Source organism: Gymnogyps californianus, chromosome 2 (genome assembly GCF_018139145.2).
Source record: "Gymnogyps californianus isolate 813 chromosome 2, ASM1813914v2, whole genome shotgun sequence".
Classification (NCBI taxonomy): domain Eukaryota; kingdom Metazoa; phylum Chordata; class Aves; order Accipitriformes; family Cathartidae; genus Gymnogyps; species Gymnogyps californianus.
Window position 1 is genome coordinate 137,763,620 of NC_059472.1, and position 24,035 is coordinate 137,787,654.

Consider the following 24,035-nt stretch of genomic DNA (forward strand, 5'->3'; position numbering starts at 1 on the left):
AAATAGGTCTCTGCCATTTTTCTGGAAGTGATGAAGTTAGGACTGCATTTTGATTTGGTCACATTTATCTCACTTCATCTCAAACCCTGCTGATTATGATACAGTGCTGATCATTATTATTATTTTGTAGTGAAAATCTCTAAATTCCAGTGTTTGAATTTTGAATTAAATAACTTAACCAAGGGACTGGTTTCTATTTATCAACCCTGACTGTAGACTTCTGATGACATATATTGGATTTCTGAAAAAGGAGTTAACTAAAGGTATGATTTATGTAATTGTACTTTCACATTGAATGTTTAAGAATTTAGGAAAGATACAGAAATACTCCTTTTAAGATCATCAGCATTATGCATCAAATGGAAGCTTCTGTATCTTTCAATGTCTGTACCATTTTTCTCACTCAGGTGTTTGAGAGCCAAGTAATCTATTTTCATCCAAAACCTGAACACCGAATAACCACCTTTCTCATCTTATGCACCCGTACAGTTCCAGGCTGTCACAGAGCTTAGACTCACAGCAAAAGGACAAACCTGCTGCCATGGATGGAATAGAAATAGATTATTTTGCACAAATTAGATCCTATCTGCTAATTTCAGATAGGATAATTTGGGTGGATAAACCTAAAGACCAAGTGCACAGGGGATGGGGGCGGGCAGAAAGGCCAAGACGTGGCCATAATCCATCCCAGCCAGTAACTCCCCCTGCCATTATCCTACCTTTGTGTAAGCCCCGTGTAAAACCTCATTCTCTCACCTTTTCTTTTAAGTTACTTGTTCTGTCCTTCAAAATTCAGAGGCCTTTCAGCCTTTTACAACGGCAACCCTGCCCCTTCTTCAGACCCTGATGAGTACTGAGCTCTGAGAACTGACCTTGGCTTTCTGGGTTAGCCTGAAAAAAAGGAAAAATGTTCACTTTCTTCTCATCTCCCCTATGATCCTACACACCACTGTGCAGAGAACGGTCCATAAGGTCCTGCATGGTAAATCTGTGCTTCTGTCTTTCCTAAATCTGTCTCTTCCACTGCAGTGAAGTCAAAATCATATTCCCCCTCCTTTCTGAGATGGCTACAGTGGTTGATCTGCACCAAACGGACCAATGCTGAATTTATTTTATATGCTAATTTACATGATAGCTGCATTCATTAAAATGAGATCTAGTGTTATTAAACTCCTGTAGAGTAATTGTGATAGAAATTTGTCCATGAGCTACACACATTTGGACCTCATGAACCAGAAAAGAATTTATAAAAGATATTGCTTAAGCACAGGCATGTTGTTTTTAAAATATCTGAAACTATAATTTATACAGACAGGATAAAATTGAGGATGAATACTATTTACAATCTGATTTAACACTCAATATACAGAATAACAGTAAAAATATAGAACAGTGGGAAAAGAGGTGAACTTTTTCAATTGAAGACGATTCATTTCTCCTAGAGCAAGATAAACTTCACTCAAGGGACTTCAGTGAGTGTTGCTCTAATCCTAAAACAGAATCAGTAAGATTTTTGGTTTCTTCATTGCAATCTGTGAAACTATCGGGCTATACATCTACATCTGAGTTTCTTGTACGAACCTTCCCATTTACTGACCTGCACAAGCAAAAAAGCAGAACTAAATTGGAAATCAAAATGATTAAGTATAGGAAGAAAAACTTTATTTTAGATTTTCACTACTCACTTAAAGGTCTAATGACACAGCAAGAAGTTATTTTATTCTGTTACAATGGAAAGATTGGTATGAAGGAATTAGATCTGAGTAGGATGGCCTAATCAAGACAAAAGCTTGACGTTCATTAAAAGACAATGATCACGTGAAGATGGAAAAGATTTACATGGAAGAAAATGATAATGCAACATGAAACCAATTAAAAATCACATGAGATACAAACATGTAAAACTAATTACTTAGGAAAACATACTGTACATACCAAAAAATCCTTGCCTCCACCCAGTCCTCAGCAACATTTATTTTAATCACTGATCAGAAGAAATTTCCGAACTCATTTAGTAGAACATATTTATCTAACTTTTAAGAATCAAAGCTCTTGCTCAGAAATACCAAAATATGTCTGAGTTATAACTATCCTTTAAGGATAACATTGCTTTGTAGAGTAAAAAAAAATTGACCTGTTTGCTTAGTAAATGTTATTAGTGATGAATAACCCATCAGCTTTCTATACCGTGTTCAAAAAGCTTTTAGAATTTTATTGGTATGGTGCTCAGTTCTGATAATTCAGCTTTTAATGCAATCAAGAATATCACCAGGAGCTACTTAATTAATTCCCCAGTGCAGCATGAATTTAATTTTCAATGACTTTATTGAGAACTTTTTTTGTTAATTTTACAATGAGAAACTATAATCACTGTTACACAACTTGCAAATATTTCAAACAAGACAGCAATCTCCTATTTTTTTGATTTTTTCTGTTCCAAATTCAGGTCCTGAGATGGATTTTCTGCCTCAGCTTCATTTTCATCTTCCTGTAAAAGAAAATGAAAACCTGAACATTAATCAACTTACTGAGGAAGTATACTTTTTGTACTTATGCTTCTATGCTTCTATACTTATGTATAGAATTCTGTACAGACTTTTGCCATCTTTTGCCTGACCAATAAGCATAAAAATAAGCAAAAAATGTCATTTATTCAAGCATTTCATTTTGCTCAAGAGTTGAAATAAAAATGATGAAATTTAAATAAGTCTAATCACCTACATTTATAGTAGAAGAATAATTTAATGAGTAAATATTTCACTGACCAATTTACTGGATGGTTACATAAGGAAATTACTAAACCATACACGGATGACAGGATATTTGAATATCTGCAGCAGACAGTATTACACACCTTTCCTTTGTTCTTGACCAGAGGTTTCCACTAAATTACTTTTGAATGCAAGAACTTTCATCGTTGTTCTAAAAATTACTTTTGAAAAGCATCTGCCATTGAAAAATGTTTCATTTTTTTGAGACCAGATACGTTTACTTCACCATTTGATAAAAGACAATAAATTTAACTTCAGAGACACTTTATGTGCTGCAGCATCGTATTTTTGTCCCATCTAGCATATTTTCTTGACAGGTCTGCCAATTTTCCAATTACTTGTACCACCATATGTTATCTGAAGATCAGTCAGGTCTAAAATAGGAAACATGAGCATGTCAGGCAGCAGCATGCTTACAATATTCTACAGCTTCAGCTCCAAGAGTTGGGCTCATAATTCACTATGAGTTCCTCTGGATCTCACTGAAAAAATGAAGTGACATCATAATGCCCGTTTCCATAGGAATGGATACTATTTTGTGTCCAGTACAAAATCATGACCTCCAAAGTATAAATTATGGAAGACTGAGAAAACTGTTTTATAAGGCAACTTGTAACCCATTACATCGTGAACAGTCCTTATCACACATTCAAAGTATGGCCAGTTTTCCTGCCTGCATTTTAATTCAATATACAGAGAATCTTCCTCGTTCCAAAAAAACAAAGGAGAAGAAATTAATAGACATTTGAGAATGAAGAAGCATCCTGGCTGCTCTAACACCACTCATCACAAGTCAACAGTTGAGAGAAAGGAAATGTCAGGGACATTAGGTGGGACCCAGGAACCCAGGGTGCAGTTTCCTGCTTTAAAACAGCACCTTCATTCTTCTAGGAAAATAACTTTATCTTTTTGCATCCTAGTCCTCCTTTCACCATCAAAGGCTGTTTTGTAAGGATAATAAAGGTTTAGAGGTACAAAATATATAGGAAGATCATATGGGCAGCACAAAATAGAGCAGCAATGGAAAATTTCATTTAAAAAATGTGGTCTCGTATTATGTTACACAAAGCTAAAATAAAATTGAAAACCTAGTTGTTCTACTAAAGAAACATACACTCCAAACCATTCTGCTTCTAAATCCTCCCCCCTTCTGGGGATAGACTAGGCACTGGGAAATATTTACATGACTGACCACTAAAGGTTAGAAGCGTTTTTCCTTATCTTTCTGGACTGTCATCTCTTTAATTACCTTTAAAACATGTAGTGAGCCCTGTGGCTGTTTTAGTTCAGGTGAGGAAACATGTCTGTGCATGTGTGTGAAACAAAAGATTGTTGATTCGTTGAAATTACAAGTGTAGCGTATATTCAAGAGAGTGTAATGTATAGTACACATACAAAGCTCAAACTTCCAAAGAAAATAAAGGCAAGGCAGAATGGGAAACAACAAAGGAGCAGTGTGTAACTAAGCTTAGATGTCCTGCGTACAGGTGACAAAGAATACCGCTGAATAAAAAAAGCCACCCACAGAAACTTTTGGCTGCTATAGAAAAACAGCCAAGTTCTTTAATGAAGGACTTGTTAATAAAAGAACAGCACATCTGCATATTTCTGAAGGTCCTTACCTACAGAAGTTGTACCCCTACTGACCTCGGCGCCAACTAATCCACCTCCCTAGCACACAACCTGCCATTATTCCAACGTTCTGACTTGTACTCCCTCATACAGGGAATATAAACCCTACACAATCATTCTTTTCCCAGTACACTTGACATTGCTTAGGGCTTCCTTTCCTAACAGAGGGAGCATGCAGAAATTTCAGAGACTACAGGGCCATACCTTCACTGAGGACTACAAGAGGGTGAAGGGATATTAGGCTCAATACTGAACACCAGCTTCCTGTGTCTATTTTTTGTGGACAAAAAGGTTTTATCCAGTGAAAGAGGTTTTGTAACAGAATCTTCTGGCTTTGTGTAGACTTGAAATGTTTTTAATTCTGTGCTCATAAGGTCATGCTTGCTCTCTGGCAGATTTCCTAGGTTACAGCAGCAGCTGCAGTGATCAGTGTTTTCTGAGATGCAGAAATGATGGCTGAGTGGCTACGGCAAGTCCAGGATTTGCTCTATGTGAATACTCAAGATGGAAGCATCTGCTTTGGGCTATTTTGCAGTACCAATACTCTTTCCTTTGTTCATCTCCTGTTGCTTCAACCCCATAAAACATATTCAAACAAGTAAAATCTACCAGCAGAGTACAAATTGGACTTATGTGGGCAGATTCCCACACACAAGTCATCCAGGTCCCTTACTAATATTTTGTTATTTTTTGTTATTTTGATGTTTTTATGCAAAAAAGCTTTCTGAATAGCATTGTATTAAACCGTGCTTCACATAGGACATCTTAATTTTGTAGAGGCGCTTTTATTCCATCTCTGTTTTCCAAGAACAGAAACTCACATTTCATGTTGAAACAGAAATCTAAGTTTAGTATCTCTGAACATGGGTGACTGCTGTGCAAAACGCAGAGTAATGATGGTTGATCTTTCTCATAGTATGAATTATCAAGGGGAGAAAACTTTTTGTCAGCTATGTCTTCAGCCAGATCAGTTCCCAGACCTGTGCACTGCCACATGAACAACAGTGCCCGCACAAAAGAGATGGCAGAAATGATTGGCAGGGGACATTGGAAAGTATGAACCACCAGTTCTGGCACTCATGCAGCTTTCTGCCAGAAAAGTGACAGCAGTGGCCTCAGAATGGCAAACTTACTAATGACTGAAAATTATTAGAAAATTTTGAGATGTGAACTCCTATAAATTATAAGAAGTGCAATATCACTGCCAGTATACTTGGGAAAGATTTGAACTGGCATTTTAGAGCACACATATTAACCATACTCCAAGATGTGAAGACTCATTATTCTTACAGTTTGCTGACAATGTAACATTTCTGTTACATGTTTTATCTTTTTTTTTAATAGCCCAAGAGGCATCCCAATGATTGCATATAGAATACTGATTTGGTTGGAGATTCTAATGTCATTAATAATCTTTGAATTTTCAGCTAAATAGCCTATATAGCCTAATTATCAAGAAATTATGCCAAACAGACTGCAGATTAAACATATTTAATATATTTGTTTTACTAATTACCACCTATCATTATCATCATTATAATGCTTTTAATTCTGACGGATAGCAAAGTAAAACCTTTTATTTTCATGTTATCTGTTAAAAAACAGTCCACGATGGCAGTGTGTAAAGTTGCTATTACCAGTGGCTACACAGCAGACGAAATAGTGAATTCCAGTTTCTGTTTCACAGAAATTCAGTTCACATTATTTCTATTAATGTCTTGCATCTGTATTTTATGTTATTATTTAGTTTGCTTCCAGCTGCCTATGACTCTCCCGTCTAGTGCTTTCTGTCCTAAAATTCCTGAAACACAAAACAGTCATTTTGGTGTTAAAATGTTCAATGATCAGAGTAGTTTTTGCTAGCAGATGTCACAAATCAAATGTGTCTCAGTATCTTTTCTGATTACAGACAACCATAGACTCTAATACTATACAGTGAATTTGAACACACTCACCTAAAAGATGCCTCAGCACAGATCTCGTGACTTGTAAGAGTAGCAAAGGGAAGTGAATCCCTCAAGACTGTGTTACTACTCTTACTGAAAAAGAGCCCAAAGATTATTTTCGTGTTGAAATGAATGAAGTCTACTAATCTGGAATTGTCGTTCTTTCAGATTTACAAAACCAACTGTGATAAGGAAAACTACAAAGGGCTTTATAAAGTGCTGTTAAACCCAGCACCCTGAACTGAAACGTCAGCTCAGGAGCTCCTTAAGCCACTGATGACTGGACACCTCATCGGCATCCTGATGAAGCTGATGGACTGATGGACCTTCCACATCAGCTTTTTTCCTACATCCTTTCCCCAGGCATCCCTCCTTTTCCCTGATGGAAACAAGGTATTGGATTAAATGGTCCTTTGGATGCTCTACGGATGTCTTCAAATGTCCTATGGACATCTCTTCCTTCAAACTGCTTAGTCTACACTTGGTAGCTGAGCATTTATGGGTCACAGTAACAGAACAGGGCCAAGAATTTAAAACTGAGACCCTACAATCTGCCACCTAAATAAGTGTTGTGAATTATTATTAAAGTATTGAGCATTCAATAGCTTTGCTGAAGTTAATGGGAATACTTTGATATTCAGATGTCTTTAGGCGCCAAGAACTAATGCTAAGAAGCTGACTTTTAAGATCCTATTTCTGAAAATTTTGATCTGACAGTTGAGAGACTGTCATATAACCTCATCCCCTTTGAAAGCATGTTTAAAGTCAACTACAAATGGTGTTCTGAGCAGAGAATAACAGGTCCGACGTGGAAAGTTAATTTTGTAGCAATTATTCCAGAACATTCCCCTGTTGACAAATTCTGGCATGAAAAAAAAAAAGCCTAGAAATAGGGGTTTTGGTATCCCTTTCTCTTTTTTCTCCCTCCAACCAATTTCATTCAAAATGTCTGAGAATTTCTTTTTATTCCATTAGTTAATGAAATCAAATCTGGAAGATGACAGTGAATTAGACAATTCTTAACTCTACAGGGAATCTGACACTCTGTATGTAGAACAGATCATACCTCAATTAACTGTGCTAGCAGATGCACCAATTCACAGATTTGTACATTACACCACACCTTCAATTTCTAAAGTTGCAGTGCAAAGGTATACTTAATAAAATAAACTTGCTGTTGTGTGCTTTGCAAAGTGTAAACCATATTCTAAACTTAATAAACAGCTATATATTACAGTATGATGTAAATGAACATCTGAATAATAAGAAAGTATGCAAAACACAAAAACATCCTACTGTAATGAGGAATGACTAAAGGATCTAGAAATATCATCTCAGAAACACTCAGGACCAAATTCAGATACTATTACTTTTCATAGTATCTTAACCCAAAAAAAGCTGTAATATGACTAATATACTAAGCTCCAGTGAGGGTGTCCAGCTGGTATTTCATCTCCTGCCTCACAGCTTCTAGCTGGCAAAACACCAGTTGGAAGTAGGTAAAAATACTTTTAATACTCTTCAAAAATATATCAGGAAAAAGGGACTTTAGAAACTACGAGAGCTTTTCTTTGTGTATGTTAAAGTCTAGCTTTCCAATGTCATAAGCCATATTTTGAGGAAAATGAGTTTCAGGCAAAAACTGGGAGTTAAATCAGTCTCTCTGTTAAATCGTCAAAAGGTGAACATCCAGCACTAAAATTCAAAAGTTATTTTTCTTCCAAAGCCTATATTATCTTCTTCAAATGTATTACTGACAACCCTTATAAAGAAGAGTGGTGCAAAAATACAGAGTACAACTGGAACAGTTCTTTACCAATGGATATTAGAAGCAAATATAAATTTCTTTTGATAGATGACAGTTTTCTGTCACCGTAGCTCTGCAGTGATAAGGCAGCTGTTTGTTTCCCAAGAAAAGGAGACCCTTGCTACATGGATCATTTTCATAGTGACAGCCTTGACAAGTCTGACATTTGCTTCATGAAGTATTCTGAAGCAGCCATCAAGAAAATGCCCCCTCTGGGACCACTGGCAAGCTGACAGTCATACCTTTTAATGCGCATCTCCATTAATTCTTACTGTCAAAGCCCACCAAATTCCTACAATGAAATCTCTGCTGATCTGGTACATTAAAAAAATGGAGGCTATGAATGAACTAACCATTATAATGTAAGTAAACATGACATCAATTAACTGGAAGCAGCTCTCCACCCCATTTTGTTCAGTAAAAAGAGTAACGTTTAACTGTTGGTTTCCTTCCCCGCTGCAGTACAGGGCATCGTGCTCTAGGTGGCAATGCAAGACTAGGAGAACTATTTTTATGCTAAAGCTCCTCTTAAGACGCTACAAGCAGCTGCATGTTTATCACAAATTCTTTCCTTTAACTTGCACTGGTACAAGAACTTTAAGTCTTTTTGAAATGTTTGTCAGTGTTCTGTATTTTCTATTTCCTTGTTTCTAATTCTGATTATACAGATAAATGTACCATCGCAAGAGCCCTTACAGTCAAATTTCATTTAACGCTTAGTACAGAAGTGGAATTTCATGCCAGATTTCAAATCTTCCATCTGTTTCTCTCCTTTTTAGGAGGCAACCATTCCACTGAGTGGCCCTTTTGGCTGACTGCCACTACAGTTGGGATGCTCTTCAGGGCAGGTGGTGCTTGAAACCCAACCATTGTTTACAAGTTCAGCTGGTTCTCCTTGAAGAAAGTAGAGGAAAATGTTTCCTCTTTAACAATCCGAGTCTTTAAACATTTAGGTTTATGAACTTTAGACTGTATCTATAAACGCTTAGATATCACAAACCTTAAACATCAACTAAGAAATAGATGAAAAGCAACTTTAATGGGATTGTACTGTGCCTGTATGGGACGGGCCTCCTTAATTTCCACTCCGGTCTCAGAGTGCACACTTGCATTAGTTTTCAAGCCTTCAAGTCTGACGCTGTCCTGATTAGATCCTTTCTAAGGCAAATTTGTCACTCAACTATAATACTTACATCTGTGCATATACAAACATATATATGGAAATGACAATGGCATTTTCTACTTATGTGGCAATATAATAGTTATTTTTATGAATTATAAATTAAAACAGAAAGTTCCACTTTATATATACTCATAATACTAATACAGAATAATATTCCATAGCCTAGAAATGCATATTCTAATCAAATCAAGATGATTTTAAATATTCATGGTTATACTCCCACCATATTGACACTATACATTTACTAAATTATAAGAAGCAAAATTTCCTCATATTTGTATTCTTGATACTAAGAAACAAAATGGCTTCTTCTTACAATAGCTACATGAGAACAAAAGGTCCTCAGGCCAACAATAAGGAACTAATAGCTCTTTTAAACAATTTTATTTCTAAGTACTGTTTAATAAAAAAAAAAAAGAGGCTAGTTTTTAACTGCTCAATTGTTAGGCTATACATGTATCTTGGTAGTTATTAAATGATAGCTGAAGATTTTTTTTCATGCTTTAACTGTTTTCACAAATAAGTTTGGCTATAGACAGCCTTTTATCAAGAGGTCTGAACATTCTTTGTTTCCAAAATGATTAACAACATTAAATAGAAAAGTAGGCACAACTGAGTTATAGAAAAATGCTTCTGTAAGCTACAATCAAGACATGCTGCCTACAGTCGAAGGCAGCTGAAAGACATCACTCTAACTGAAGTACCTGTTTTTAACGGAAAAAGATAGCACTACCGTATGAAAGGAATAAATTTATCTCACTAACAGAGAAAACCTAGACCCTAATGAAAATGGTTTAGGAAAAATGAATGCATTGCATGCTTCTGACCAAAATTAATTAGAGTTTTAATGTTTTACATTTCCACCATAATTCTTTAAATGGTGCATTTATTTCATAGTAATAAACACTCGGTTCATTAAGTAAAGTTCAAAATCTGTGTTACTCGCTACATTTAACAACCTTTGGCCCTCTTCTTCAGTATTTCTTGATTCAGGTTTCCAAAGCATTGAATAAGCAATTGAGGAACACAATTAAATTTCATGACTCTGCATATTTAGGATTCTTATTTCATCTAAGACAAAGGGCAATTAATCTACCATTCTATACTGAATTCCAACTTCAGTGAGCCATGATAGATACTGAAATGAACTTACAGGAAATGCTTAATTAAATTACTGTAAAAAGCATAACCAAAGTTTTTTCTTTCCTTATGACAAAAGAAAATGCACATTTAATTAGAAAAAGTCTACTGCAGTATTATAAATTTAGTAACCTGGGAATTCATGAAAATATTGCTATAATGTGACAACTAACAATTCAGAAAGCTTTCTTCTCCTTTCTTTTATATTTCATCAGAGCATTTCACCTGAGTACAGCCATGAAATTCTGTTCAGGCTCAAGGCATAAAAGATGGATCTTTGAATGGAGTTAATATGATGACATAGGAGTCTGAACAATACGGCAAAGGCCTTTATTTTAGTCACCTATTTTCCAAAATGTGATATAAGTAAATGCTGTAAAAATGGCTTTATATTTGTTGTAATACTGAATGCCTATATTTAGTCACAATCCATTTTGTTTTTGCAAAGAAAACTGATAGAAATGGACAAAGCTGTGGAAGTAGATGGAGGATAGACTATGACAGCAAATAGAACCTGTGCTACTGATGAAGAAATCAGAGATGGAAGAGACTTTTGCTTTTTAAAAAAAAACACAATTCCTTTCAGTAGGTCCCCCAAAACACATACTGACATTTAAATTCATAATCCAACAACTATAACTAGACAGACGTTTCAATGATTTCAACATCCATTAAATAAAATCCCCAAAAGAGCATTCCAGGCTAGGACCAGATCCACATCTTCATGCTAACAACCCAGATACAATCTCTCATGGAAGACCTACACCTTCCCTACTGTTATCTTTCATTTAATCTAAATTAACACTAGCACTGCAGACCTACCCAGAAGTCAAAATCATTCCTTTACAAGCTGTACAAACAGACTTTTGACAACGTAACCCAAACATTTGGCTATGGACCTGAAATCAAACAACACAAGAAATCTATGGCTTTAGAAGTTGGAATTCAGTTGGTTTGATGGCAAAGGAAGGCTTGTAGATTTGTTTGGTTTTATATTTTGACTTTATTTCTGTATTTGAAGATAGCACTTACTGTTCTGATCCTGTAACGATGCCTGAACAGTCCTGTTTCATATAATAGATCAACTCAGCTCTATTTGAAGCATCAAGGGTGTATTGGTAATAAACACAGTCAATTTTGAGTCAAAATTGTAACATTTAATATACCAAGGTTTCAATAGTTTCAAGCTGATCAGCTTCTAAATTAAAAAATGAATGTACTAGGTTTAACAGTATAATGAATTCTCTTCAACCTCCACTCATCTTTGCATTTCCAAGTGAGGTTCTAAAGTCAAATGTTATTTAATTCAGTGGGTATACTGAGGGATGTTTTGGTAATTTGTCATGATAGTGATGTTGCTTCACTGTAATTTTTTGAAGTCAGAATCTGATGAAACTCTTTCAACTGGAAATAATGCAAATGTCCAACCATTTAAGGTAATACTATCATCAAAAGGAACTTTACAAAAACCTGCCCTGTAAAAGCAGCATCTGCCTCCAAACATACTCTGATATCCTTCCAAAACTTTTTCTCTAACAATATTTATACACTTTGTAAAACAAAAAAAAAAGATTAGTTGCCTTTCAGAAACTTAGAATCAAATTAATTGACAGACCTCACCTTGGTGTAGGTAGTCAGCACAAACAGGGTTCCTTACAGCTTCATGGTGCATTTCTTTCCGATACATTTAGAAGTTACTGTTTCACTATACTACATCAAAGTCATCTTTTGTTTGTCAAAAGCTTGCTTCCCATCTCTGCCTGCCCTCCAACAAATCACACATAACTTTGTTAGAAGAGTGGGAGAAAAAATACTTTGATGTGACTCAATTACTGAAAAGCTATATTCTAAAAGATTCCCAAAGCTAGGGAAATTTGGCTATAACTAATTAGTGTTTTGCATATTTATGGTAGAAGAGCTCATTCCAGAGCTCACATTATAAATCATTATTTATCAACTTTTTCCTTAAAACACTGAAGCCACTTAACATCATTCGCTGAAACTCCTTTTGAAGCTCACTAAACTCCATTCCTCAGAAGACTACTCAGAAGGTTTTTTGTCTCCCATTACGTTATATCACAGCGCTTCCAAGACGTAATATTCTTCACAACCATTAAGGGCCACAACTTGCAAACACGTATACATGCATCGTTACATTCAACTCATCTGATCACTGAACTGAGCAGTACTATTTACTGAGGTTATGTATGAAATATACTGTAGAACAAGGCTTCTCTGGAATGCAATACTGAATTTAAACAGCCCCTGGATCAAGCATAGCATTTAAATTACGGATATTTAAGAGGAAGTTGAGGCTATTTTCAGAAGGCTATTTTTTTCCTGAAATCCTAGTGCTGCCAGTCAGCTGCCTCTGAAGAGTTTCTGCCCAGCACCTTACATAGGGTCAGCAACGGCCCCGCAGCAATGTTCGGTAGTTGCTGCTCTCTGCTCTTGTACAACAGCTGCTCTCGTAACTGTCAGTGTTACCTAACAATATCAAGCAAAAGCTTACATATTCATTCATTTTACTTAGTTGCAATCTATTTGTCTGGTTTTATTCATTGGCTTTTCTCTTTCTGCATATACAGGAGCTCCAGGAATTGGATATCACGATTCTAAGAGTTAACAGCCGGTAACTGTTTCATTATTTTCTGTTTACTGATGATTTAAGACAATCATCATATGTCTCCTTTACTCACAAAACAGAACAGGTAGTAAAAAAAAAGGTTATGTAGAAAAAACAGGCTCATGTTCTCCCGTGGCAAATACTACCCAGTATTTGATACCACTCATTTTGCCTGCTTCCTCTCATCTAGACGTACCTTAGATAAAGCAATACATCGAGAACTACAGAAGTCTGTAGCACTGCCATTTAAATCAGCATTTAAATTTAGAAACAAACATCTACCTATACTACTTCATCTGCCAACATAATTTTAAAATATGATTATTAAGAATATGAAGACTATGAAGAAAATACAGCAAATGCTGTCTATTTTGGTAGACAACAAATCAAGGATCTCACTCTTCCTATATTAATTGATGCTTCCCTTTGTCTGTCAGTACTATCCTTAACATCAGTGACAGTTACTGGCATTAATCATTTGTGACTTGAAGCAGACTGAAGTATTTTCAAGTCACTTAAATTCAAGGAAACCTTTCAGGAGTTAAGTTCTCAAAAAAGCAAAACTTGGAAAATTTTGTTAGCTATTGCTTCTTCTGTCCATTCAAAATCCCCAAAATGATACCTTTTAAGACCTAGATATAGAAAAGTCTCTAGCTCCTTTCAAGATTTTGCCGTTCAATTTGATAAATGGTAATATATCGATATATTTATTTAACTACAATATTAATAATCCAAATCTTGGCCAAGTCATACCATGCCTCATACAGTAGAAACACATCTGGAGTGTCTGATCTTGCAAAGTCTAAAATCAGTTACGAAAAAAAATGAAAGAAGAGAAGGACAAGAAGTAAAACATCATAAAAGCTAAGTGGGTCAGGATAATGGGCATGTATCTCAATCACATTTTTGTGCCAAGTATGGCTAATAAATGAAGAATGATTAAAAAGTGATTATCATCCAAATGTATATAAAACTATTTCATATAGAAATATTTTATATTTCTTTATAAAACAAATATACTGACTATACAGGACAGACATAAAAAAATCAGACAGTTATTGCAGATATTTTATCAAAACAGTTCTGGGCCGTGAGGAGTCAGTCTGTAGAGGTGCACTTCTGTGGGGGAAACAGAGTTAAGGTCAAGGTGAGAACTCCCCGTGTGAAGCGTGGTGTGGAGAAAGCTGAGAAAACCTCTGGACAGTAAGGTGAAAAATGTCACTGGAGAAGAGGAAGAAATGGAGGAGTAGTACGTAATAGGATTTATAATCTAGAGGAGGGTCACTACCAGAAATCAGGATAAAGCTAATGCATATGTCCATAGTAAAGCAAGGTCTGAGACTCAGATGAGGAATTTCTCAGCTACAATCTCTGACATTTGTCCCCTAGTATAATACGTATTTGGCCTGGAGGGCGTGGAAATTGAACTCACTACTACATTAAAGAATTATCTGTAAAATGTGAATAATAATACTTTCAATGTCAGGATGGAGCTCTATGCATTAAAAGATTTATATAAGTGCTAAGTGCTGTCATTGTTATTATATTCAGAAAGTACAGAAGGCTTTAAAAGCATTAACTTTTCTAGTGCAGAACATCACCTGTTCTTTCCGAAACCTGCAAAGAAGACATAAAATGAGTGCAGTTATTGCAAAAAATTGTCTGGTTTTAAATTCTGATGCATATTTTTTGTCTCTAGGAAAAGTAAACAACCATTAATAGCAGGAATTTTATGACACATGATATGGTATAATACGCAGCAAGCTATAAAGCATATGAAAAACAGTTCTACTTCATATAAACTTGTTTTTCATCAGGAAATTATTTAATTGGAAAGACGCTTTGAGAGCAATCAGAAGGCAATGCATAAAAAAGGTGTCTGGTTTGGAATGATGAAAAGAGAATGGAGTCAATTTTTAAAACATAATGAAATAAGGAAGTAACTACCAAGTCAGCGCTAGTACATCAGCCAGCGGGATCAAACGAAATTGATGTGTCTATTCCTCTTTTTCAGAAGGACAAGTGCCTGCTCTCCAAGGAAGCCCACATGCTAATAGCATTTAAGTGGTAGTCAATATCCTCTCTGTGAAAGCTGCAGTGGTCAGCTTGAGTTAGATCAGTTTTTTCTATGTGAATAGACTTTGATATTTAGGCTGTCTTACATCGTGTGATGATAATTGTTAAGGTTGTGGCCCAGAATTACATCTTTGGGTGCACAAACTTTCAGACATTTAGTTTCTGATTTTGGATTTTTAAAAAGTATTGTTTATGTCCTGTCTGGTGCTTACAATTCAAATTTTGCTGTTTACTCAGTGGACAGTGGAAGTTTCACACACAACATTCCCTTCATGCAACAACAGCAATAATTCATTTGCCCTAGCAACACAATACTTTCAGCTATAGTGAGCATTGCCTCTACATATATCCAATTTTTCCTCTTGAAAATCTTTATTTCATTAATAATATGAATAAATTATTAATTTCATTAATAATATGAGAAAAATAAAAGGTGGAATTTTCTTTCGTATATTTAAAACTTTAATTACAGGAGGGCAGCTATTGGTACTGCCCAACAGGTTGAAATACTTGCTCTGAACAGAGCTGTCACTAATACAGTATTTACATTTACAAAGTGAATTCTGCATGAAGGGGATTGTTCCAGGCTGAAACCAACATTTTTAATACCATAAACAAACAAGAGATGAATGCACAAAACAAACTGTTTAACAGGGGTTTATGTACCCCCTGAGCATTGTATTTGGAAATGAAGTCCTTAAACTCAGAGGCGGAGGGATTCTCCGTGGATTAGAAGAGAGGCCCGCAGTCCTTTCAGCAGCATCCTTTTATATAAAATTTGGCACTAACACTCTGTTTGCTTCAGCAAATGACTTCACGCTTTTTCCTTTTAATCCAATTTCCACCTTAATATAGACTAAAGTGTAGTGAAAATACTGAAAGAGGATGCCTGGAAATGAATTGCATTAGAAATCTAATCCAGGCGGTAATCCAATCCCACACAGTCAGCTCCTCATTAACTGAGAAGTTTAACCCACAGATGGCTTCATACAAGCCAGCATTCAGCACTAGCTATGACCAGATGTAATTATCACACATCAAGACATGACTCAACAAGGCAGATAAGACGCTAAGTCTGACAAAAAGAAGAGGAACAGGCACTCTATTGAAAGCCACAATAATTGATTGTAACACTTATCCCAACTTGAATAGCTCGGATTTGTAGGTTATTACAGCATTAGGCACTTTGCTGGTGCAGCCCATAAGTGTATAGGCTATCTTGTTCAGCAAGAGCTTTGTCATTAGCAAGTATTAACTCCTCTTTTCTATCGGCCAAAGCACCCATGCGTACCTTAAACAGCTGCCCCACAACAGACAGGAGCCCGTTCAGAAAACCCTTATTCATATTTTACTGCCACAGAAAACAATAATTTCCTAGTCAATGAACATTGCTACTTTTGTTTTTTCTTTCTTAGACTGATTAACCACCACCGGAAGCAACTTGGACAACGTCCAGAAAACGACAGACACTTGGGGATGCCAGCGGCTTGCCATCTATGTGTCCTGGCAAAGAAGAGCCAGAAAACCAGCATCACCGTGTTTCCCTTGCAGAAACTCTGGGTCCATTGATGACTCAAAGGCAACACAACGTTGCTGCTCATTGCTTGTGGAGATGATGTCAGACTTTCTGTCAGCACAGTGAGATTCACCAGCTATTTAAATCAAAAATAAAAACCCAACAATCTTTAAGCAACTTAAACATGATGAAAGCATACCACTAAGATATTCCCATCACAATATTCAGTGGCACATACCTTTTTATCCTAGCCAAACTAGTATCTATTCATAGAGGTCTCTGTCTTTAACTCATGCCTTGAGCAGAAGCAGGAGAAAGAAAACGGTACCTACCCAAATTAAAAGCAGATTTCAATAAACTAATGGATTACAGTCCTACAACTCAGAATCTGCAGAAAGCACAAAGCAAGTGAATCGTGTGCCAGAGCTCACTGGCAGCTCACTCTAACAACCTTCAGTACCTAACTGTAGCTCTCCTACTTCCCTTCACAGTGGGAAAACACGAGAAATATAAGCCAAGGGTAGGTAACTCAAGTTAATTCTGTAGTCTGAGGATCCATGCTAAGTTCTCAACTGGCTACCGCTGGTAAAAAGGAAATGGTATTTTCTACCATTTGTGAAGTAAACATTTTCTTAATGTAGTTTCTTTTGCATAGCCAAACTTGTCAGTTTTACACACTTCCCCACAGAAAGGTAAATTGTTCCTTAATAATTTCTACAATTTCTCACAAGATATAAGGGTTTCGTTTACACAGCATATTTCAAAGTTAAGCTGGTAGAAGCACAAAAGCATGCAGGAAGGAGGAAGAAGACCCAAGGAAATGGAAAATACATTTCCTGGCAATATTGTTTCCAAGGTGATTTGAACTGCACTTTGCCTGCACTGGCTTTCAGCAATAAGCTAGTATTCTTGCTTAATGAAAAGGATTTGAATTCCTGGCCTATGTAAAAATACAGGCTGTATCTGTGATTGTCTTTTTCCTTTTGTTTCTCTGAGTGATTGAGGTGAGAGCTAAGATTTTTATTTTGTCCGAAGAGTTTCATAAAATGCAACACAGCCCTCCCCTACTCCTTGGGTAAAGTCTCAAATATATTTTTTCATTTTCAAGGTCTTATCCATTGATACAAAGAATAAAAGGGAATTTTTTCCACGCCCATTTGGTTGTTTTGTTTTGAGCTGATAGCTTTAGACAAAAGTAGGTGAAAATAACATGTCTCAAGGCCGTGCCACCTTCCTCCCACAAACTATTTCCTTTTGCTGCCTTCTCAACATGTGTAGAACTTCACCCTTTTGTGGATGTTTCACCATCTTCAGGCTTGTTTCCTTCTAGCTTTCACAGTCTACTTCACAAAATTCTCATCTTTTTAACCAGGAAAGTTCCTGAAGATCCTTAGGATAACGCTTAACATCTTCCTGGTATCCTTTCCTTTAAGACACAAGCTCTTCTTTGTCGCTGTTCTCTGTCTACCTCCTTAAAAGAACATCTTCTCTTGGTACAAGGATAAGGTAGAAATAACAGCTTACCACCTATAGATATGTTCAAGGTGGGGAGACTGAGATTTTCCTAGAAAGGAAATATCTGGCAGTTGTTTTGCTTTTTTTAAATTCTGAATCATAATTTTTCCTCTAATCTGACATTTAAGGGAATCCAAGAGGAAAATTGAAACAGGCGCCAGTCTCTCTCTCTAAAAAATTAGAAACATGTTTGGGGACTACGGCAATGTGTTCCAACCAGAAAACCACCACCTATGGTGTCCATCTTGTAATGGTTGACGTAGGCACTGAATATTTCACTGGTAAATGTCATTTTCAAGTCATTCATCTGTCATAAAGATCTTTTAAGCCAGGAGTCCTGTTTTCTGATAGGGAATATATGAAGCAATATTTAACCTCAGGTTTATTCTGTTGAGCAACATATTTTATCCACCTCACCAGGAAAGACTGGGAGTCTAAAAATTAAACATTTCAGATGAAAAGATACAGCACAGAAATTAGTTTCCCAACTGACTATGTGTTCAGCTTTTTTGTTTGTTTGTTTGTTTGTTTGTTTGTTTGTTTTAAGTGACAGTCTACCAGTCTATTCTATAGCCAATAACAGCAGTTGCCAGACTTCAGTTCTTATTCTCTCCTTTGGGAAGAGAACTAGTCCATGACTAAATCACTAATCCTCACTTAGCAGCATCCAGTCACTACTCATTCCAGTATTTTATTTTATTTTTCTTCTGTACCTGGAAAATTAAGCTTCCAGTCTTTTCATGCAAAAGGAACTGTCAAAAACTGAAAAATTTTAGTGGGGTTGGGATGGGGTGGAGCGGAGAACTCAAGTCGCATTGTACTGGTCTATTCGCTGGTAAGCTGTTACGTCAGCCGTTGCCCCTAAATCCTTTTTGGATACACTGACAGACTTCTATCATCACTTTCATAAGCCAAACTTTTTAATATTTTAGAACTCCCATCTCATTAACGTTTCACCACTCTGAAAAAAGATTTAGATTCTAACAGTGATAATAGCAGCCTTTGTCTCAAGAGTTACAGATTTTCTGAGGAGTACAGCAGGTTGTGATCATATTTATATCAACTGAGATAATTTTTGTAACTAACTTTTACAGATAAAACCATCTTGCTTTCACCACGCCAGATGCATATTCCCCACTAATCCAAAAATATTAAATGCATAATTGAATTTCCTTTCCTCAGGGCATATGATTTCATAACCCATGGCAGAAAAGGATAAGAAGAGTCAATTGACAACAACATTTCATGCCTGTCCTAACATATGAAAGGCCAGATCTCCTCAATAGCTTGTGCATTGTTCTCCTGCTTTCTACATTAATGTTTATGAACCAGTGATCTATCAAACCCTGCAAAATCAAGCAGTAGATACTCTGCAGTTAACAATTTTTTTCATACTCTCCGAGAGACACACCGAAGCATGTGTGGTCTAAGAAACCAGCTCTTCAGAAAGCCCTAGGTGTACTCCTCCTGACTGTCTCCACTGACATACCATTTTCAAATGCAAGATTGGCTGACTTGCTGAAATTTCTAAGCCACGCACTTACAGCTAGCTGGAATGCTATTATGAAAAAAGCAATATAACTTTACTTCTGACCAACAGTAGGCTTCCTTAATGAAATTTTTTGGTGCTGGAAGATGTGAAGCAAGCTCCTCACAGAGCATTGTGAAGATGTGAATTCTCATGCTGAAATTTGTAAGTCACCACCAGTCAATCGAAGGCTACCAGATTATATGATACTGGAGTTTGCTTGCCTCAGAAGTATTGCTGTATGTTTGAAAAGTATGAAGGAAGGAGCAGACAGTGTGCTTGCTCAGTCTGCCATGAAGGCATCATACTTCTTCTGCAATGCAGTCAGGCTCCTGTAGTTCAGGAAGGGATGAAGACTACCAAGTATTTCTCAGTACTTCCATCAAAAAGCTGACTTGTAATCAAATGAATTCATCTAATGTATCCACTTTCTTGGAACAGAAGATACTGAGGCTTTTCCAGAGCGAGAAAAGCCTCTGCTATATGCAACTGTACATATTGGTAGCCTAATACAGTTTTTGTTTGATGAACTTGTCCCACAGTATACCAGAAGCCAGTTATTTGAAAGATGCGCTGTGAATGCTAAGTTGCTAGCATGCCTCTTCATAGCCAAAAGCCAAACGCATGTGCCAGCCTAATATAAATGCCTGATTTCCAACAGGTATGACCTCATACTTCAAAACAGACATATCCTCATGTAGGATCTCTCTCACACTGAAACAGAAATAGATATTTTAAAGGAAAGAACAATGGGCTGTTGTGAACTCTAAGTTCTTAGCATGCATTTGATTGTATGTAAGCAACTGAAAGCTCTAGATAGTTCTCCAGAAGCAGACCCATACAGATGCAGATAGATCAATTTTTTTGAATGAAATGCTGAGTTTTATTGATTCTGAATTGTGTGTTGTCCACCTAGTCACGATTTATTTTCAGCACCAAATGTCTTTGTTTTGAGCAGAACAACACTGAGAGAAAAGCTTTTAGCCTAAAAAAAGCTTACAATCTCACTTAGGGTAGTTGGTGGAAAATGGAACGGTTCAATGGACTTCTTGCCTTTATTACTATTAATTTATTCAGATTCTTCAAAAGGTAAGCAGACCCAGTGAATCTGCAGGACAAGACCAAATATAAATGGTTTTCTGCTGTCCAGAAAATAACAGTCTTTCCAGTTTGATGCTGCTTATAAATCAAGTGTGTAGAATTTAGAGATACAAATGTGATTGATTGATGCCGTTGCTTCTCTCTAATAAGCAGTGGAACCTACCAGTTAAAGGAGGTTCTAACCCTGCGTGTAGGCAGCTGTTCGGGTTGAGTACTGTGCTATTTTGATGCCTCTTGAGGTGGCTGACCAAAATTCAGTGTACATAAGCAGCATAATCTTAAAAAAGATGCCTAAGAACCTGAATGAAATGTGACCAAAGCTAATCAATTCATTTCTATGCGGTTTGATACAGAACCGCTGTTAATTTCAACAACTGTGACTCAGATTCATCTTTCCTGCATTTGACCTCTCTGAAAGTTAGACAATTTGCTTACGCAAGATGCACTCGGTGGACAGTAGAAGGAATGCCCAGAACATAACTCATCACTCTTATCTTCCACATTGATTTTAGGATGGGATAGTGCAAGAATTCCCTAATACATATGCTAAAAACATTATGGCAAGGACAGATGGCAAGCAAATGGAGTCACCCTTAACACTTTGTTTCTACAGAGTGCCCATCCAAGAGTAAACTCCACTCTGTCTGTAAATAATCACAGAAGGTAAAGATTCAGAGTCTGTAGGAACTGGAAATATTTACAGAAGAAATTAAAATTGGAACTGCAAGTTTCTTTCAAGCTACTGATCACACAGTATTCAACAAGTTTTACTGCCTTATCATAGTAATTAATTTTTGTTTCACATTAATGACATTCTTATCATGCCTAAGATGCTAATGCAATTTGACAACAGCAAATACCACAAGATCACTTTTAGCTTATTCATGTCACTAGCAGGGACAAATGCATAGCTTTACATTAATGACCTTCCTAACATACTAATTGCTTCCAAAATGAAGGACCGCTTCTGTTTTTTTGTCACGGAAAGGAAGGATTAATTCTCACATTGCCTTTTAATATCTAATTCTTTAAAGAAAACAATTATCAAGTTTCTAGGTAGCAGTTCTAAACCAAAATGTTGGGCATACCCCATAAAATTATATTTTCACAGGTTTCCAATTAAATACATGACCTTACTAAATCTTCCAGCTTGTTTCAACATCAATGTGATGTGATACTAATGAGTGATTAAAGTTATATTTATTGCAGGAAAAAAACACTTGGAGTTCAAAGTAAAATTCTCATATACACCAGAAACACCGAGACTTCGTTTCAGCTTTCTACTTATTTGCAAAAAGCTGCTCCAGCCTGTGATGGATGCTTTGGGTCTTTTGTGGATAGGACTGGCTCCAGAAAAGCAACGTCTCTTCTGACCAAGTGCCTTGGGAAGCACCTCTCTCAGAAGACGCGCACTCTCCAGCTGCAGCTGGAATTACGGAGCAAGTGGCTGTAAACGTGGGAGGTGCTGCTGCTGCTGCTGCTGCAGCTCGGGGCTTGGGGAAGGAGCACTCACAAAGAAAGCACGAAACTTAACCACTCGCCCTTGAATGGGAAGCGGGTACTTTTCTCCCCTTGTTAGAGAAAGGCGGTATATGACCCTTTAAAGTACTTCAAATCAAACGGTTTTAAAAAATAATAAAGGGACAGCTATGAATTCTGCAAAACAGGTGCAGGGTTTCATCACATACAACTTTTCTCTTGTGCTATTTCTTCATTACAAATAGTACCAACACTTTCCTGCATTTTCTTGTTAAAGAAACTGGAAGCGGAGCTGAAAATGTGTTAAGATACTGAACCATAGTATTTGTGTATAAAATGCTTCATTACAAACATATTTTGAATTCTAATTATATTCTTATTAACCCAATTACTTTGCTATGTATATATTTAAACATAATTATATACTGTGATATGCACCTCTCCTCTATTACGTTTACTGCTAAGGCTAATTTTAACTAAATTAAGAATTCATTCAAATATACTCAGTATACACATTTCGTGGGTTTTTTTGCAAACTATATTACTATTGTACAAAATAGCAAAGTGCTACATATATCTTAAGCTTTCCATAACAATAAAATGTGTACCTTTAGACTGATACTAAATAAGCACCATAATTTGTTCATGTGTTCTAAACAAAATATTTGCAGAGTTAGTATGAAGTTTACTGCAAGCTTGTTTTAACTTTCACTTGACCTTCCCTTTTTTTAAAAAAAAAGGTTTTCGTATTCATACATATATTCCTGTTGAAGATGGGGTTAAACTTGTCAGAAACATTTTAATAAAATACTGAAGACCTCCTTTAATTTATGGCAGATATATTTTCAAGAAGGAAAATGCTGATATTATCTTGGTTATAAGCTTGCTGCTGAAATGATTTAGATATTCTTTTCCTTTCACACAGTATCAGTATAAAGCTTTTCTTTGCAGGCAATGAATTATAGTTGACACTTCAAACCTATTCTATCAGTATCTTCTAGTTCAGAAAAATGAGAAAACATAAATATTTATTCTATATATACAGAAGACACACAGGACTCTGATAAAAATGATCCATTATGGAATGATGAATAATTGTTACATGTGTCACACTTAGAACAGCAAAGGGCAACAAAATTTGCCACTTTTTAATACGAGGATTTGAGGTTATTGTGTAAATAAAAATGCAGTCATTTTATCATATTGAGCTGATAAGTGTTTAAGCCCAGTGATTTCTGATGACATTCGCTTCATGACTACATGGATGATGAAGCTGCTTGATACAGATCCTTGGTCTGATTTGATAAAGTCTCTTAATGACATTCTTTAACAGTGGAAAAATATTTATGCAAACAGGCTTCCATTTTCCCAGTTTATATGTGCAATACTTCTCTAGCTTAAGTTTACCAATTAATGAGACTAGGAATCCATTTGTTCCATTATGCGCTCTGTTCACTGTCTTTAATCTTGTTTCTATTACTAACTTAAGTTTCTAAGTTATGCAGAGAAGTAAAGGCTATTATAACCTGCTGAATAATAAACTCTGTAGGAAAAAAGTGAAATTTTGAAATATTTGAAACAGTATTATCAGTCTCATTATCAGTCTTTCCTTTTAAAAAAAGAAAACCTCTCCTATTAAGTGCAAACCCTAGCCAAAATGTAGTAAACAGAACTAATACTTGATATTTAAAAAAATTTTCTATCCACAAAGTCTG

The 24,035-nt window shown here is 36.2% G+C and overlaps 1 protein-coding gene across 1 annotated transcript in view; it reads right to left on the bottom strand.

Annotated features, from left to right (window-relative positions):
- Positions 1-2,147: 2,147 nt before the first annotated feature.
- Positions 2,148-24,035, bottom strand: part of PHF14 (PHD finger protein 14) — a 175,875-nt gene continuing 153,987 nt past the window's right edge. Inside the window, exon 19 of the mRNA XM_050891828.1 lies at positions 2,148-2,488. Coding sequence (XP_050747785.1) covers positions 2,414-2,488 — 75 coding nt within the window. The 3' untranslated portion in view covers positions 2,148-2,413. The remainder of the gene's footprint in view (positions 2,489-24,035) is intronic.